This window comes from Diaphorina citri, unplaced genomic scaffold (genome assembly GCF_000475195.1).
Source record: "Diaphorina citri unplaced genomic scaffold, Diaci psyllid genome assembly version 1.1 scaffold534, whole genome shotgun sequence".
NCBI classification, from domain to species: domain Eukaryota; kingdom Metazoa; phylum Arthropoda; class Insecta; order Hemiptera; family Psyllidae; genus Diaphorina; species Diaphorina citri.
In genome coordinates, this window is record NW_007377968.1 from 127,326 (window position 1) to 141,672 (window position 14,347).

Genomic DNA, 14,347 nt, shown 5'->3' on the forward strand with positions numbered 1-14,347 from the left:
TCGGTCTGTCTGTCTGTCCCCATAGAAGGACTTATCCAAACCTGGTTGACCTATATATCAAATTAAAGGTCTTTTTACCAGGAACACGAAAATGGTGGTGCAAATTTTGTCCTAAAAACCATAAAGCCAAAAAACCGAGAAAACTGGTTTTTGGGGGATTTTTTTCACATTTTCTCACACAAATGAGCTCTGATCTTGAAATTTGTCGCGACGACCTATGAACTCAAAGCGAGAAAGTTTTAGATAACACTTCAGTCGATAATTTAAGACCGGTTTTAGCGTCACCTGTGTTAAGCTATGCCGAGAAAGGCCAATAAATGGATGGGTGACTGTTGGAAAATGAATTTCAGCCAGTTGTAGTGTAGTACCATCATTCCACAATATACTTTCAGTCTGACTGTTTCTCTCTTGTATAAACATTATATTGAGAATAAAGGGAGAACGGGCTCTAGTCTTGATTTTAAATCATTACATGAGAGTAAAATCAAATCAAGAATATTAATAAACTGAATATTATACAAATTAGATAGGCACATAGGTAGGTACTGATTTTCTCTAATCACGATCGAATAAACTACGGGCTAAAAAATTCCCGGAGGGACGGGCCTAGCTTGTTGCTGATAAAGATTTCTTTCTTAATGCTAGGTATTCGTTGAAAATCAAATAAATAGAGCCAGCTTGGAGGGTAGGGTGTCTGCCTTGTAAGCGCTAGTTCGGAGGTTCGATTCATGCCCAGGAAGTATTTTATACCAAATATATAAGGTTCGTTCTCGGAACGGCTGGCTTTCTCCTACCTTGTCGTCCTTCGCTTTCGGGACGATAAGACCTTGGCAGTTACAGTTTCCTCTATCGAACCTATTAAAAAAGATAATAATAAGTTCCTAGGTCCTAGACTAGAACAGATACATATGTACTTACTAATGTTAAAGATGACCTAGTACTAATATTCTAAAATTGTGTAAAATCCAGAAATAAATCACATATTAGATAGGGAACTGCCATTATGTCAATACGTAGATAATAATATTTTATACACTACCTATATTGTTGTGTTGTCCCCAAGCTATTCTGTATCCAGAAATTCTAGGTATCATTAGGTATTATTAAAGAAATAGCAGAAAACTTAATATTATAGTACAGGGGTTTCCAACTTCTATGTGTATGCGGGATAATGCGGGCCACATACTAAATTCAGAGGTACTTTTCAAAATGTATTCTCCTAATTGTAGCTGAACAGTCTGAATACAGGGGTTTCCAACTTCCATGTGTATGCGGGATAATGCGGGCCACATACTAAATTCAGAGGTACTTTTCAAAATGTATTCTCCTAATTGTAGCTGAACAGTCTGAACACTAAAGGGGGTCAGTTTCCATGACTCAATAATAACTACACTGGTCTTGCACGCGGCAGAGCCGGGTTCAATGCCCATTTTTGCCTAAGTACCAAACCTTCGCGGGCCACATAAATTGTCTGGCGGGCCTCATGTGGCCCGCGGGCCGCTAGTTGGAAACCCCTGTTATAGTACCTACTTCATCACCAACATCGTAATCGTACATACGACGAACGTAGAACGATAGGTACCTACTATTATTCACTTTTAATATAATTTATCAGGTACCTACCTACGTTTAACAGTTAATATAGGTAGCTGGATACTTTAGTTTAGGTAAACATATATTGAATCTACCGCACATCTATAACGTAAGTTCTCATTTCTTCGAAAATTACTTTTGAAATCGCGAAAAACTAAACGCACCCATAGATCCGATCCCCATCATCGCATCTTTTCTCATCACTGATCACTGCTAGATGTCGCATGTTACTCTTTTATTTTTGACGCACCCATAGATCCGATCCCCATCATCGCATCTTTTCTCATCACTGATCACTGCTAGATGTCGCATGTTACTCTTTTATTTTTGCATAATTTACTTATTTAGATCAAAATAACGTTACGTTTTTCCATTATATGTATATAGATGTGCGCTAGGAGAGCTTTAAATATAATATCTACATATAACTAGATGAATTCCGTCGCTTCGCTCCGGAATTCCGCTAGTTCATCCCGAGGCATGGCCGAACTTGTAGAAAATAATAAAAAAAAATACGGTCGCGCTGCGCGCTCCCTATTAGCTGCATAGTTATCAAACTAAAAACAAAAACGAACCGGAAAATAGCCTAGGTATAACCTTCACGGGAGTGCAAGCAATAACCCTCACGGGAGTGCAAGCAATAACCCTCACGGGAGTGCAAGCAATAACCCTCACGGGAGTGCAAGCAATAACCCTCACGGGAGTACAAGCAATAAGTTGACAAAGTTTCATAGCAATCGGATGAGCGGTTTGGCCAGGCATAAAGTTCGAACACACACACAAACATTCATTTTTATACAGGGTGTCCCGCGAACGACTGTACAACGCTTGAGGGTTGATGCAGGACCTAAAGGGCTACCAGAAAAAGCTATCTGGCTAGCAGGTTACCCGTGTTTCGCCACGGTTTAGAATATTTGAGTAAAAGAAAATCTCCGTCAGTAGGAAAAATTCTCCGCCTGACCAGAAAGAATGCTACCGTTGCACTACGCGCTCCCTATTGACTTCGCACTTCTATAGAATATGGTCGCGCTACGCGCTCCCCATCGGCTTCTCAATTTGAGAGAATACGGTCGCGTTACGCGCTCCCCATTAGCTTCACATTTTGAAACAATATGGTCGCGCTACGCGCTCCTCATTGGCTTTTCACTTTGAAAGAATACGGTCGCGCTACGCGCTCCCTCTTGGTTTCGCACTGTGATGGAATATGGTCGCGCTGCGCGCTCCCTGTTGGCTTCGCACTTCGAGAGAATAAGGTCGCACTCCGCGCTCCCTATTGGCTTTTCACTTCGAGAAAATACGGTCGCCCTACGCGCTCCCTAATGACTATATAAAGAAAAAAAAAAATGGGGAATGGATTTGACCGAACTATCGTTCTTCCCAATAACATGACCTTACAAATATGGCGTCAAATTTTCGTCATGTATGGGGAATGGATTTGACCGAACTATCGTTCTTCCCAATAACATGACCTTACAAATATGGCGTCAAATTTTCGTCATGTACCATCGAAAATTGCCAGATTATATTATGTCGCTACGCCATATCGTGTCAACCTACATAAGAAATTACGTTTTTTTTTCTGGTTTCTTTCCAATTCAAGTTGGTTCAAAGAAAAATGTACTAAGTATTTGAACCTTATCTGTTTAGGATAAAATACGCCCCGGGCGGGAATCGAACCCGCGACCTAGCCCTTATATAAGGCAGACGTGCTACCCTCCACGCTAACTAGGCTGGCTACGGTGGGTTTTGAGTTCGAATCAGCTTTGTGCATTCCTAATTCCTAGGGTATATCATGCTCATGATTAATTCACCGGGTAACGGGTTAACATTCAAAGTTGAAAAAGTTCAAACTGGATAATTTACGCAACTTGTTTGCAGTTAAAATTTGATGAATGTTCTTACATTGAATTTGCCACTACCCTAGATACATATGGGGTTAACATTCAAAGTTGAAAAATTTCAAACTGGATAATTTACGCAACTTGTTTGCAGTTAAAATTTGATGAATGTTCTTACATTGAATTTGCCACTACCCTAGATACATATGTATAGGTACTTATTCCTACTTGTAAAGCCGTCCGTCAAGAAATACTCACCGGCCGATATCAGGTAGTCAGGTAGACTAGAAACACTTTGACCCGCGGAGAATGGACAAGTATGATGAGTGGATAAGTTGTTGCTAGATTGTTTCTCTCTGAACAGTCTGAACCCAAAATGATCACATTATTTGATTTCGTATGCCATTTCCCAACTTGGATACTTAAAACTACAAGTATTGCTTCCGTCATGAGTTGGAAGATTAGTACTCACTACCGAACGTCCTTCATTATTACTCTCAAACAGGATTAACGAGAATCTATCTTGTACATGTAGGTACACTATGAAAATGGGCTTGGACTATCACAATGCACGGATATCTCCTTTCTGTGATACAGTCCACTAATGTAAATCACATATATCTTAACCTAACGAAGGTCATAACATTAGGTATTCCCTCTTATGTAACCTTAGACGATAATAACATTTTAACAATGGTTGGCGGTACTGTGACGGCTAGTGCGATTACGACCGCTAACAGTTTGAGATATCGTAAAAAAAAGCAAAGTCGTGTGATGGTAAAACAGCTTCTTTTCTCTTGGACAAATGAAATGTTCCCCTTGCATTATTAACAGCTTTCATATGCAATATTTGCGTTTGAAAGTTTTTCAGTACGACATTCTCCTCTAAATCCCTCATTTTTTTTAAAAAAATAATAGGTACCTAATACCATTCTTTTTTTTATTTGTACAAATTACAAATTCATTTCCAGCTGGCTAAAGGCTAACAACTAAATGATGATTATGGAATGTTGTTAAGCAAGTTATAGATACATTGGCCTTGTCAATGAGCTTTATGATCTTGTATGTATATACAGTATCTCGAAAGTTCCTGTGTATACAGTGTAACTGTGACAGGTTTACATCTCCACAAGAAAATCTAGAGCGAGACGTTACATTAGTACCCACATATCAGAAGGTACATATACAGGGTGTTCCTAATATCTTTGCCAGGGGTGAGCTTCTCGAGAACCGCCTCCTCCAATATCAAGAAACGCCGAGACACCTCCATGAAGCCGCGGCCTCAACTTAAGTAAAAATCTTAAATGAGAACCCCCTCTTTGAGATAAAACATAAATATCAAAGGCCTTAAAAAACGTAATATGTACTTTAGTACAAATTTCAGGTCGATCCGATATACAGGACCGGTGTTATGGCCTATTCAATTTTTCTTTTCTCAATGTTCTCCCACCAATAGGGGAAGCACCAAAAATGGGAAATTCATTTTGATCGGTGATTTGTGCTTCATATAGGTCCTCCTTATGATTCATATTGAAACTCATATGTACTTATCATATAGAATTTCAGCCCTGATGGCCTCAGGGGGTAAAAGTGGATGTTTCTAAATTTCATTTTTGATCAAACCAAAGTTTTACAATTAATTACAAGTAGGGGGTTCTCATTTAAAATTTTCAATTTGCAGTCACAAGGGGAGGCCACGGCTTCATAGGAAAAAATTATGAGACAGGTAGTGTGTGTCGCTTTTTAACATTCTCGAGAAACCCACCCCTGGAATAGATTTTATAAACATCCTGTAGTTGCAGTCACAAGGGGAGGCCACGGCTTCATGGGAAAAAATTATGAGACAGGTAGTGTGTGTCGCTTTTTAACATTCTCGAGAAACCCACCCCTGGAATAGATTTTATAAACATCCTGTACATTATAGATAAGATATTATTACCTATGTTATTTTTATCTTTTATTTGTAATTTTCCAGCGATTCTCAACCGGGGGTACTCGTACCCCTGGAGGTCAGCAAATTTTGAATTTTGACGGCTCAGTGCAATACAGTCCAAGAAGGTACTGAATTTTGATCTCAAGGTACTGAAGTACTGATTTTTTTCAAAAGGTACTGAGTGTGTTTAGAACTCAGTAGTAATGGTGCACATCAACCTAGGTATATGGGTACCCTGTACTCGTTATGATGGTGGCGGGGGTTCGTGAGATTAAACCCGGGTACCCAAAGGGTACGCCCGCGAATAAAGGTTGAGCACCGCTGATCTACACTATCAGCTTAGAACAAGTTGCAATATTATGCTCAGAATTTAATAGATATCTTTATTCAAATAATTTTGTTTACAGTGAAATTAGAAATAATAATAATGACAAAGAAGGTAGCGTGTCTGCATTGTAAGCGCTAGGTCCGCCATTTTGTTTTTTCCGCCATTTTGTTTTTTCTTTAAAATACACGACCTTCCCTTAATAAACCAGTCAGAACTTTTTTTCAGTTAAACATAGAGAAAAATGGGTTTCATAACTGAAATCTGCACAAAATTTCCAATAAAACGGTGAAATTATTTTTTTGGTACCTTTTGGTAAGTTTTAATTTAGAAATTTCCCTGATTAGCATTTTCTTTTAAATTTTCAAAAGAAAATTTGACCTATAAATAACGGTCAAATCTGGCGGAATGCAACAGGAAAAATATTCCTGAAGTCTCAGCTTTCCAACAATACCCATTTTGTCCCAGTATGTCCACTTTTCACGGAGCCATAAACCATTTTCTTCTGAGAAACGCGTACATAAAGCTCGTGCATGACGGACTTCAGCTTTTTTTCGAAATTTAAAATCATTCTCAAGATAGGTATTTCGAGTGGTTCGTTCTTTTCTATACACCCTGTATAGTAAAAAGGAAATATTAGTTCGTTCAAAGTCCCTCAATATCTTGACTCCAGTAAACAAAAGTCCTCTGTTTTTACTAGCTGACTTGCAGTGCAGACATCAACTCTGTGAGTGTCTCAGTGTTCCCCTGCTGTTCTTCGTATTGTCTGGCCAGATGTTTGCTAACCCACATCATTTGCTTGCTTATCTCTTTCTTCTTGGCAGCTGAACACTTGGCTGAAGTGAGAACTTGATGACAAGAGAGAGCTAGACCGTATAGCGCTCTGATATTCTTCTCGTTCAGATTGATAGCCATAAGGTAGTGACTAATTGCCAGCTCAATATTCTCAAGTCCGCCCTGAGTGTAGAGAATGTCTGCATAGCGTTGATGTAAAAGATGATTGTGAGGATGATGCAGGAATAGTTCTTCCATACAGAACACTGCCTTGGCGTAATCACCTGTAATATAGCACAATGTTTTCATAAGTACCAAACCCATTTATTACAATGCTGGACACTTTTTCCATCTATATTTTGATGATTCCTGACTGAAAATTTAAATATTTTGTATAGGTATATAAAAAATCTTATATTATAAAATCAAGATCCATTCACATTTCACACACTGATCGCTCTATCTCCTGAACCACAACACCTAGAAAGTTGAAATTTGGTAGGAATATTCCTTTTATGGTCTAGGTGTGCAATAAGAAAGGATTTTGCGAAAATCTAAACCGATCCTGAGATATGATCAATTTTTGATCGCTAAAATCACCATAAGAAATACACAGAGTGCAGAGACTGAGGGAGAGAAAACTTTTCCTCGCTCGCCTAATATTGAGTTTCGTAGAGACTGCGGGAGAGAAATGTTCCGCTCTCGACCAACATTTTGAGTTTCGTTTATGTTTTTAGTTTGATAACTATGTAGTTGATAGGGAGCGCGCAGCGCGACCGTATTTTTATTATTTTCTAATACAAGTTCGGCCATGCCTTTCTACAAGTTTGGCCACGCCTCGGGATGAACTAGCGGGATTCCGGAGCGAATAATAAATATTTACTAGTAGTTCTGTGAACTGTAGACCTTACTCAAGACTCTTTTCCCCAAGCTGAAACAAATGTACGTATGAATGCAATTCACTGTATCAAAATAGAAAAGACCTATAGGTATGTCTTACGTAATAAAAAGGACGGAGAACAGACTTTGTGAAAATTAAAGTTAGTTTCGAATTGCTAGCTTACCTTCACTCAAGTAGAGATCACACAACTCTTGCCAAGTCTCCTGATCTGTCATGAATTTTTTCAAATATTCCGTCAATTCTTTTATGGCTTCAGGAATTTTGTTTTTAGCCTTGAGAATACAAATCTTTCGTTTGCGTGCGGCCGTGTTAGTTTCATCAATTTTGATAATTGTTTCTAAATGTTCAAGTGCTTCTTCATATCTGAAAAAATGAAAACATCCAATTATGTACACAATCGGCCTGAAAAAAAAGACTACCTTGAACCTTGATTCCCGCAAAGGTTGGTCACTTTGGGGAGGTGGCGCTATCGAATTTCCGGTATCGATTAAAATCCAGTTCAAATATGTCTTACGCCATTAAAAGGACAGGGAACAGGTTTTATTTACATTCAACGTAAAACTTGCCCCCAAAGACCTTTGCGGCCTTTCTTAAAGGTCGAAAGCCCACAAAAAAGTTTTCTTACAAAGTGGTTTTGAGTTTACGGGTCAAGTCCACACCATATGGCGTTGGAATTTTTCGTGTACCTTTCAACGTAAATTTAAGGCCGAAAGCCCACACAAATGTTTTCTGACGACACATATTTGAAATCAGGGCATTAAGTTGGATCGAATGGCGTTGGAATTATTTGTGTACCTTTCCACGTAAATTTCGGCCCAATTTCGATTTTCCGGACGGCCGTAGCCGCCAAACGCCCCCGGTGCTAAGGTTATGACCTAAAAAACGACACAAGGTCTGCATTTTTTTAAAAGGGGGTTTTTTATGGACATTTATTGGAAACAAAGCCGAAGTTAGGAAAATGACCCACAGAACCTTGTTGGAAATGATGAGATCTACCTACCCTGAACCGTTATCAGTGTTTTTCTGGCACAACAGGGCCGTATTTGGGGGGGGGGGGTCTGGCCCATTTTCTCCCGCACTTTAAGCCAGACTTCAAAAATTTGGAGCATCAACCCCCCCTCCCCTGTCGCGAAAATCGCGAATTAAAGTAGTTTGGATGCGTGAGAAGAAAGAAAGGTAGGATGAGAGAAGAGTGGGAGAGGAGAAAGTTTTGAGATGTGGGAAGTAGGGAAGAGAAGGAATGTAAGATTAGTCTTAATAGAGTCACCATAGAGTCAAGATTGAGTCGCCATCAAGCCTTTGAAGGAAATTTTAGTTTTGTATTCAGTTAGTTTTTTGTGAGATCCAAAGTTAGAGAAGAGGGTGATATAGCAAGGGGGATCTCATAGAAGGTGTAATTAGAACATAGAAAGCAGTGAAGTTTAGTAGTGAAAGGCAATAGTGAAGAAAGTAGTTAGTAGGAAGTGTAACAGAAATAAATTGTAGCAGAAGACATTAAGTAAGTAGAAGAAAGACCGAGTGATTTTTCAAAGTACTTTGTAACCAGTAAAAACCTAATAAGTTCAATAAGAGACCTTTGTTATTATTTAATTGTTTAATAACCTGTCTTAAATATCAATAAACAGAGTTCAAATCAGAAGTATGGTTGGTCTAGTGGTATCGCGCTTGCTTGCCATGCAGAAGGTCCCGGGTTCGAATCCCACCATCAACAAAAATTTGTACCTACTTGTTTTTTGATTGCAAATATTTCAACTGGTTACTTTCTGGTGTTCTTGTGTTGACCCAGAACCTAAATGGGAAATGTTGTGTCTCTTCTCGCCCATCTGATGAGAGGCATACTACGGGATGGGTATGCTACAACCTACAACACAGGCCACATGTGTCTAATGTAGCAGTTGTTTCATTGCTACAAAATAAAAACGGCAGGGGAACACTCATCTTTTTTTTTTAAAGTTCCAAGTGTTATAGTCTTCCCCCCCCCATTCAAATTTAACAGGTTGTGGGTTGGGGGAATGGCAGGTTAGAAAGAGGAAGACAAAAAACCCCACACACCCCCTGTCCATTAGAGATCGGAAGAGCGGTTCAGCAGGAAGATAGGTAGTAGATAGTGAGAGAAGTGTGAGGTAGGAGACGAAGTGATAGGTAGGAGGCGAAGTGTGAGGTGGGAAATGTGATGTAGGAGACGAAGTGTGAGGTTTTGATACTTTGGTCTTTCCGGAGGACTTTAAACAGGGAGGATACGAGCCTGAATCCTGATTTTTTTTTTTTTTTTTTTTTTTTTTTTTTTTACATATTTTTCTTGTTTCTAAAGGTCTTATCCCCCAAAAAGACCTAACCTAACCTAATTTAAAGAAACTTACTAACTGTACACATATTAATTTAGGTCACAGGGTTTTATTTCAATATTTTTTTTTTTTTTTACAAAATATAGTTTTTTTACACTTTTCACTTCTAAAATGACCAAAACAAATGAAAAGTGTACTGAAAAAAAAAACTATTGATAGTCAAGCCTCAACTATCAATAGCGTTTGATAGTCAAAACTATTGATAGTGCTATCGATAGTTCTCCTCCTCCAACACCCTGTATATATAATACAGGTCACTGTTCATTTGTGACAGCTCCTTTTTGTAGCAAATTTTCATTGTTGTGGATTCTGAACTAGGTAGCACCAAACAACAGTTATAACACTCCTGTGTTTGTGTGAATAAGTGAACTTCATCCCTGTTTTTACTAAAGAATGTAGGGTAACTTACTATTCCAACTTGATTGTTTGGTGAGTTCCATTGATTTGATGAACGTAGAGGTATGTGCAGAAGATAGGTAACAAAATCTATGTTCCTAATTCCTATGTCTGACTGACTAGCTGATAGTTGACTGCTGACTACCCAGATGACCCAGATCCCAGCCCAGATTTCCTGTGCTTGATAAATATGATAATTGATAAAAATAAAAAGGAGTTGACATTTGACTGATTTGACAACTGACATAACGTATAGTATACGTTATGATCTCTTGATTGCCAGTTGCCAGATTGGTCATATAGGATTACCGTACAAACATAACGATTACCGTACGCCGTATTTTGATTTTTGATAATTTGATAGTACACCGCGCGAAAATTATAAAAAAATATGAAATAGTTCTTAAAAATCGGAAAGTCGGTTATCGTTATCTCCTTATCACAATTTTATCAGTTCATTTCTTCATTTGTGAGCTCTCTCATGTCATGAAGTCAAGGAGAGAGCCTGTAGCCACGTAACAATATTTCCCATTAGCAGTTTGATCCATCAACAAGTTTTTATTTTATTTTATTACCTATCCTTAGATTTTATTTTCCTGTACAATTATACATAGGAAATGGAACTCAGCTTCTCCATCCAAACTTATGAATGGGGTAAGATTGGTTTGGATAGTAAAGTTGCACAGTTAGTGGAGGCAGCTGGTGGCACTGTAGATAAGGATAAGAACTATGCCGAACTTTGGCTTGGGACTCACCCATCTGGACCCTCCTCTATCTTAAGTCAGTGTTCTCGATCAGAAAACTTGGAATCATGGATTAAAAACAATCCCCATTGCCTTGGAACTGATGTAATCTCTCAATTTGGTGAGAAGTTACCATTCCTCTTGAAAGTGTTGTCTGTTGATAAAGCTCTCTCCATACAAATGCACCCATCTAAGGTAAGAAAAATAATGAAATTTGATACATTCCTCTACCCAAGTAGGTAGATTCCAGTTTGTTCACTTGTGTGCAAGCTAAGCTGTAGGTATTTTATTATTCCTTAGTGACACTATTCCCATTTTTCAGCTTCAATATCCTGGCTGCCAAATCATATTCTATGGTGATTACTTACAGAAACCCATGTAATAAAACATCTCCCTTAACATGTTAATATGTATAAATTATGACAGACAGACTCTCTAATTCTTGGAATTGTTTCACCAAGATTTGAAATGGCAAAATTTCGGTCAGTAATAAATCCCACCTCTTTGCTGCCTCTGCTGAGTGCACAGAGAGGCATAATAAAATATGACTCTGTTTTGTAATTAAAATTAAAACCTTGCTTATCGTTATCACCAGAGTCCTTCAAATATGACGTTTATTTTTCTTAAAATATGACTCTAAAAATATGACTTTATGACGTTTATTTTTCGTGAAATATGACTCTTATTTTCGTCAAATATGACGTTTATTTTTCAAAAATACCTACACATAACCGAATATACTAAAAGTAGATTAGCCGAGAGTAGGTATTTTTAAACTTGCAATGACCACTTTATCGTGGGAGCTGAATATTTGTTGAACTCATTTTAATATGTTGATATAAGAGTTGGCTTTAGTATTACCTAGTTGTAAGTAGAGTATTACTTAGAATAGCATAGTGACATTACAATTCAATTTGTGACAGGAACAAGCCGTCAAACTTCACAGAGAGTTTCCTGACATTTACAAAGATGAAAACCATAAGCCAGAATTGGCCATAGCACTTTCCAAATTTGAAGCTCTATGTGGATTTAAACCACTGGAGAGGATAAAGAAAAATATTGAAGGTTTGTACTTACCCAATTAATTATTATGTACCTATTCTATTTTGATAACAGATTAAACAGATGAGGTTATGTAATTTTCAAAAAACTTGGGGGTCTTTGTATTAAAATAAATGCAAATAATTATCGGAATAATTATTTATAAAAGAATCTTCACAAATTAAAAATGAATCTCAATTGTCTTTTAAAATTTATATTTTTCTTTGTACATATTGTAGAAACCAAAGAACTGCAAGCTGTCATTGGTGAATCCTTGGTCAAGTCAATGGTCTCGTGTATGAACATAGAAGTGTTTAAGGAAATATTCCATGCTATTATGAGTGCTCCCCAAGCTCAGGTTGAAAAACAACTTTGCCTTCTCAATGAAACAATACATCGCACAGGTAAAAATGAAACTAAACTCTCAATGAAACAATACGTCGCACAAGTAAGAATGAAACTAAACTCTCAATGAAACAATACGTCGCACAAGTAAGGATGAAACTAAACTCTTGATGAAACAATACATTGCAGAGGTGAGAATGAAACTAAACTCTCAATGAAACAATACATCGCACAGGTGAGAATGAAACTAAACTGTAAATTAAAAAATACATCGCGGAGGTGAGAATGAAACTAGACTCTCAATGAAACAATACATCACACAGGTAAGAATGAAACTAAACTCTCAATGAAACAATACGTCGCGGAGGTGAGAATGAAACTAAACTCTCAATGAGACAATACATCGAATTCTCCCTTCTCTCATGTTCAGACAGGGTCAGTGTTTTTCATCAGCCCTAGCCAGGGTGATTGCTTTGGGCTGACTTTTTTTCAATATACATATGGGGTGAAACAAAAACGTTTTGGTAACATAGATTTCTGAGGTCATTTCAAATGAAAAATATTCTATAAAAACTTTTTTTTCCTATCTTGCTTGGTTCCCAAGATATCTGCCATTTGTTTTTGTTTTGTATTTTTTTTTTTTTTTTTTTAAAAGGTTATTCAGTAATTGCAACACTATGTTCTCTCCTCAATTATAAGTTTGGACCCCCTGAGGCCAAGCTTTTGATCCCAGTCATCAAGGATGAATCATGTCGCTTCTATTTGCCTCCTGTGGCGGATTTCGGTGTTGCTAAAATACAAGTAAGTTCTTATCACAGTCCCCATTCTCATCAGGGATAGCCACATACATAATACATACAGGGTGTTCAACATAGAAGTGCCCATAGGGAATTAACCTGTAAAATCTGTTTTTTTTTTTTGCCCCATAAAATCCACTAAGCAAGGAATTGATTCGATTGGTGCAACTTTTAAGATTATCCGACTTACAGTTAAGAAGTTACGGGTTCGAGACTCGGCGAATTCAAGAAAAAATACCGTTTCGAAAAGGCCTTCAATGGTTTCTGTTATAGATATTTGAGCTGTCAAAAAGTCATACCTATGTGATTTTTTACGCCAAATCGAATACTTTGAACACTATCCGACTCACGGTTAAGGAGTTACAGGTTCAGTTCTTTCCTGTGTCAGTAAATTTTAATGGTTGTCCTTATCTGTTAATTCCGCCCCGGGTGGGAATTGAACCCGCTACCAAGCGCTTACAAGGTAGACGTGCTACCCTTCAAGCTAACTAGATTGGCTTGAAGAGTTAAGACTACTTTCATAGAGGTTCCGTATTACATTTTTATATCCTGACACGTCCATGAACGTATTAGTCGAAAGTACATGCTCTAATCTAGAATGAAAAAATACATCGCAGAGGTGAGAATGGAACTAAACTCTCAATGAAACAATACATCGCACAGGTAAGAATGAAACTAAACTGTCAATGAAAAAATACATCGCAGAGGTGAGAATGGAACTAAATTCTCAATGAAACAATACATCGCACAGGTAAGAATGAAACTAAACTCTCAATGAAACAATACGTCGCGGAGGTGAGAATGAAACTAAACTCTCAATGAGACAATACATCGCACAGGTAAGAATGAAACTAAACTCAATGAAACAATACATCGCACAGGTGAGAATGAAACTAAACTGTCAATGAAAAAATACATCGCAGAGGTGAGAATGGAACTAAACTGTCAATGAAAAAATACATCGCAGAGGTGAGAATGGAACTAAATTCTCAATGAAACAATACATCGCACAGGTAAGAATGAAACTAAACTCAATGAAACAATACATCGCGGAGGTGAGAATGAAACTAAACTCTCAATGAGACAATACATCGCACAGGTAAGAATGAAACTAAACTCTCAATGAAACAATACGTCGCGGAGGTGAGAATGAAACTAAACTCTCAATGAGACAATACATCGCACAGGTAAGAATGAAACTAAACTCAATGAAACAATACATCGCACAGGTGAGAATGAAACTAAACTGTCATGAAACAATAGCATCGCACAGCGTAAGAATGAAACTAAACTCTCAATGAAAGAATACACATCCG

At 37.8% G+C, this 14,347-nt stretch overlaps 2 protein-coding genes across 2 annotated transcripts in view; one reads left to right on the forward strand and one right to left on the reverse strand.

Annotated features, from left to right (window-relative positions):
• Positions 1 to 5,719: 5,719 nt before the first annotated feature.
• Positions 5,720 to 14,347, reverse strand: part of LOC103509838 (ER membrane protein complex subunit 2-like) — a 33,237-nt gene continuing 24,609 nt past the window's right edge. The window contains exons 4-5 of the mRNA XM_008474471.3: positions 7,528 to 7,727; positions 5,720 to 6,747 (exon numbers count right to left, since the gene is read on the reverse strand). Coding sequence (XP_008472693.1) covers positions 6,386 to 6,747; positions 7,528 to 7,727 — 562 coding nt within the window. The 3' untranslated portion in view covers positions 5,720 to 6,385. The remainder of the gene's footprint in view (positions 6,748 to 7,527; positions 7,728 to 14,347) is intronic.
• LOC103509837 (mannose-6-phosphate isomerase) overlaps positions 10,581 to 14,347 on the forward strand; it is an 11,698-nt gene continuing 7,931 nt past the window's right edge. Inside the window, exons 1-3 of the mRNA XM_008474470.3 lie at positions 10,581 to 11,043; positions 11,772 to 11,913; positions 12,129 to 12,293. Coding sequence (XP_008472692.1) covers positions 10,723 to 11,043; positions 11,772 to 11,913; positions 12,129 to 12,293 — 628 coding nt within the window. The 5' untranslated portion in view covers positions 10,581 to 10,722. The remainder of the gene's footprint in view (positions 11,044 to 11,771; positions 11,914 to 12,128; positions 12,294 to 14,347) is intronic.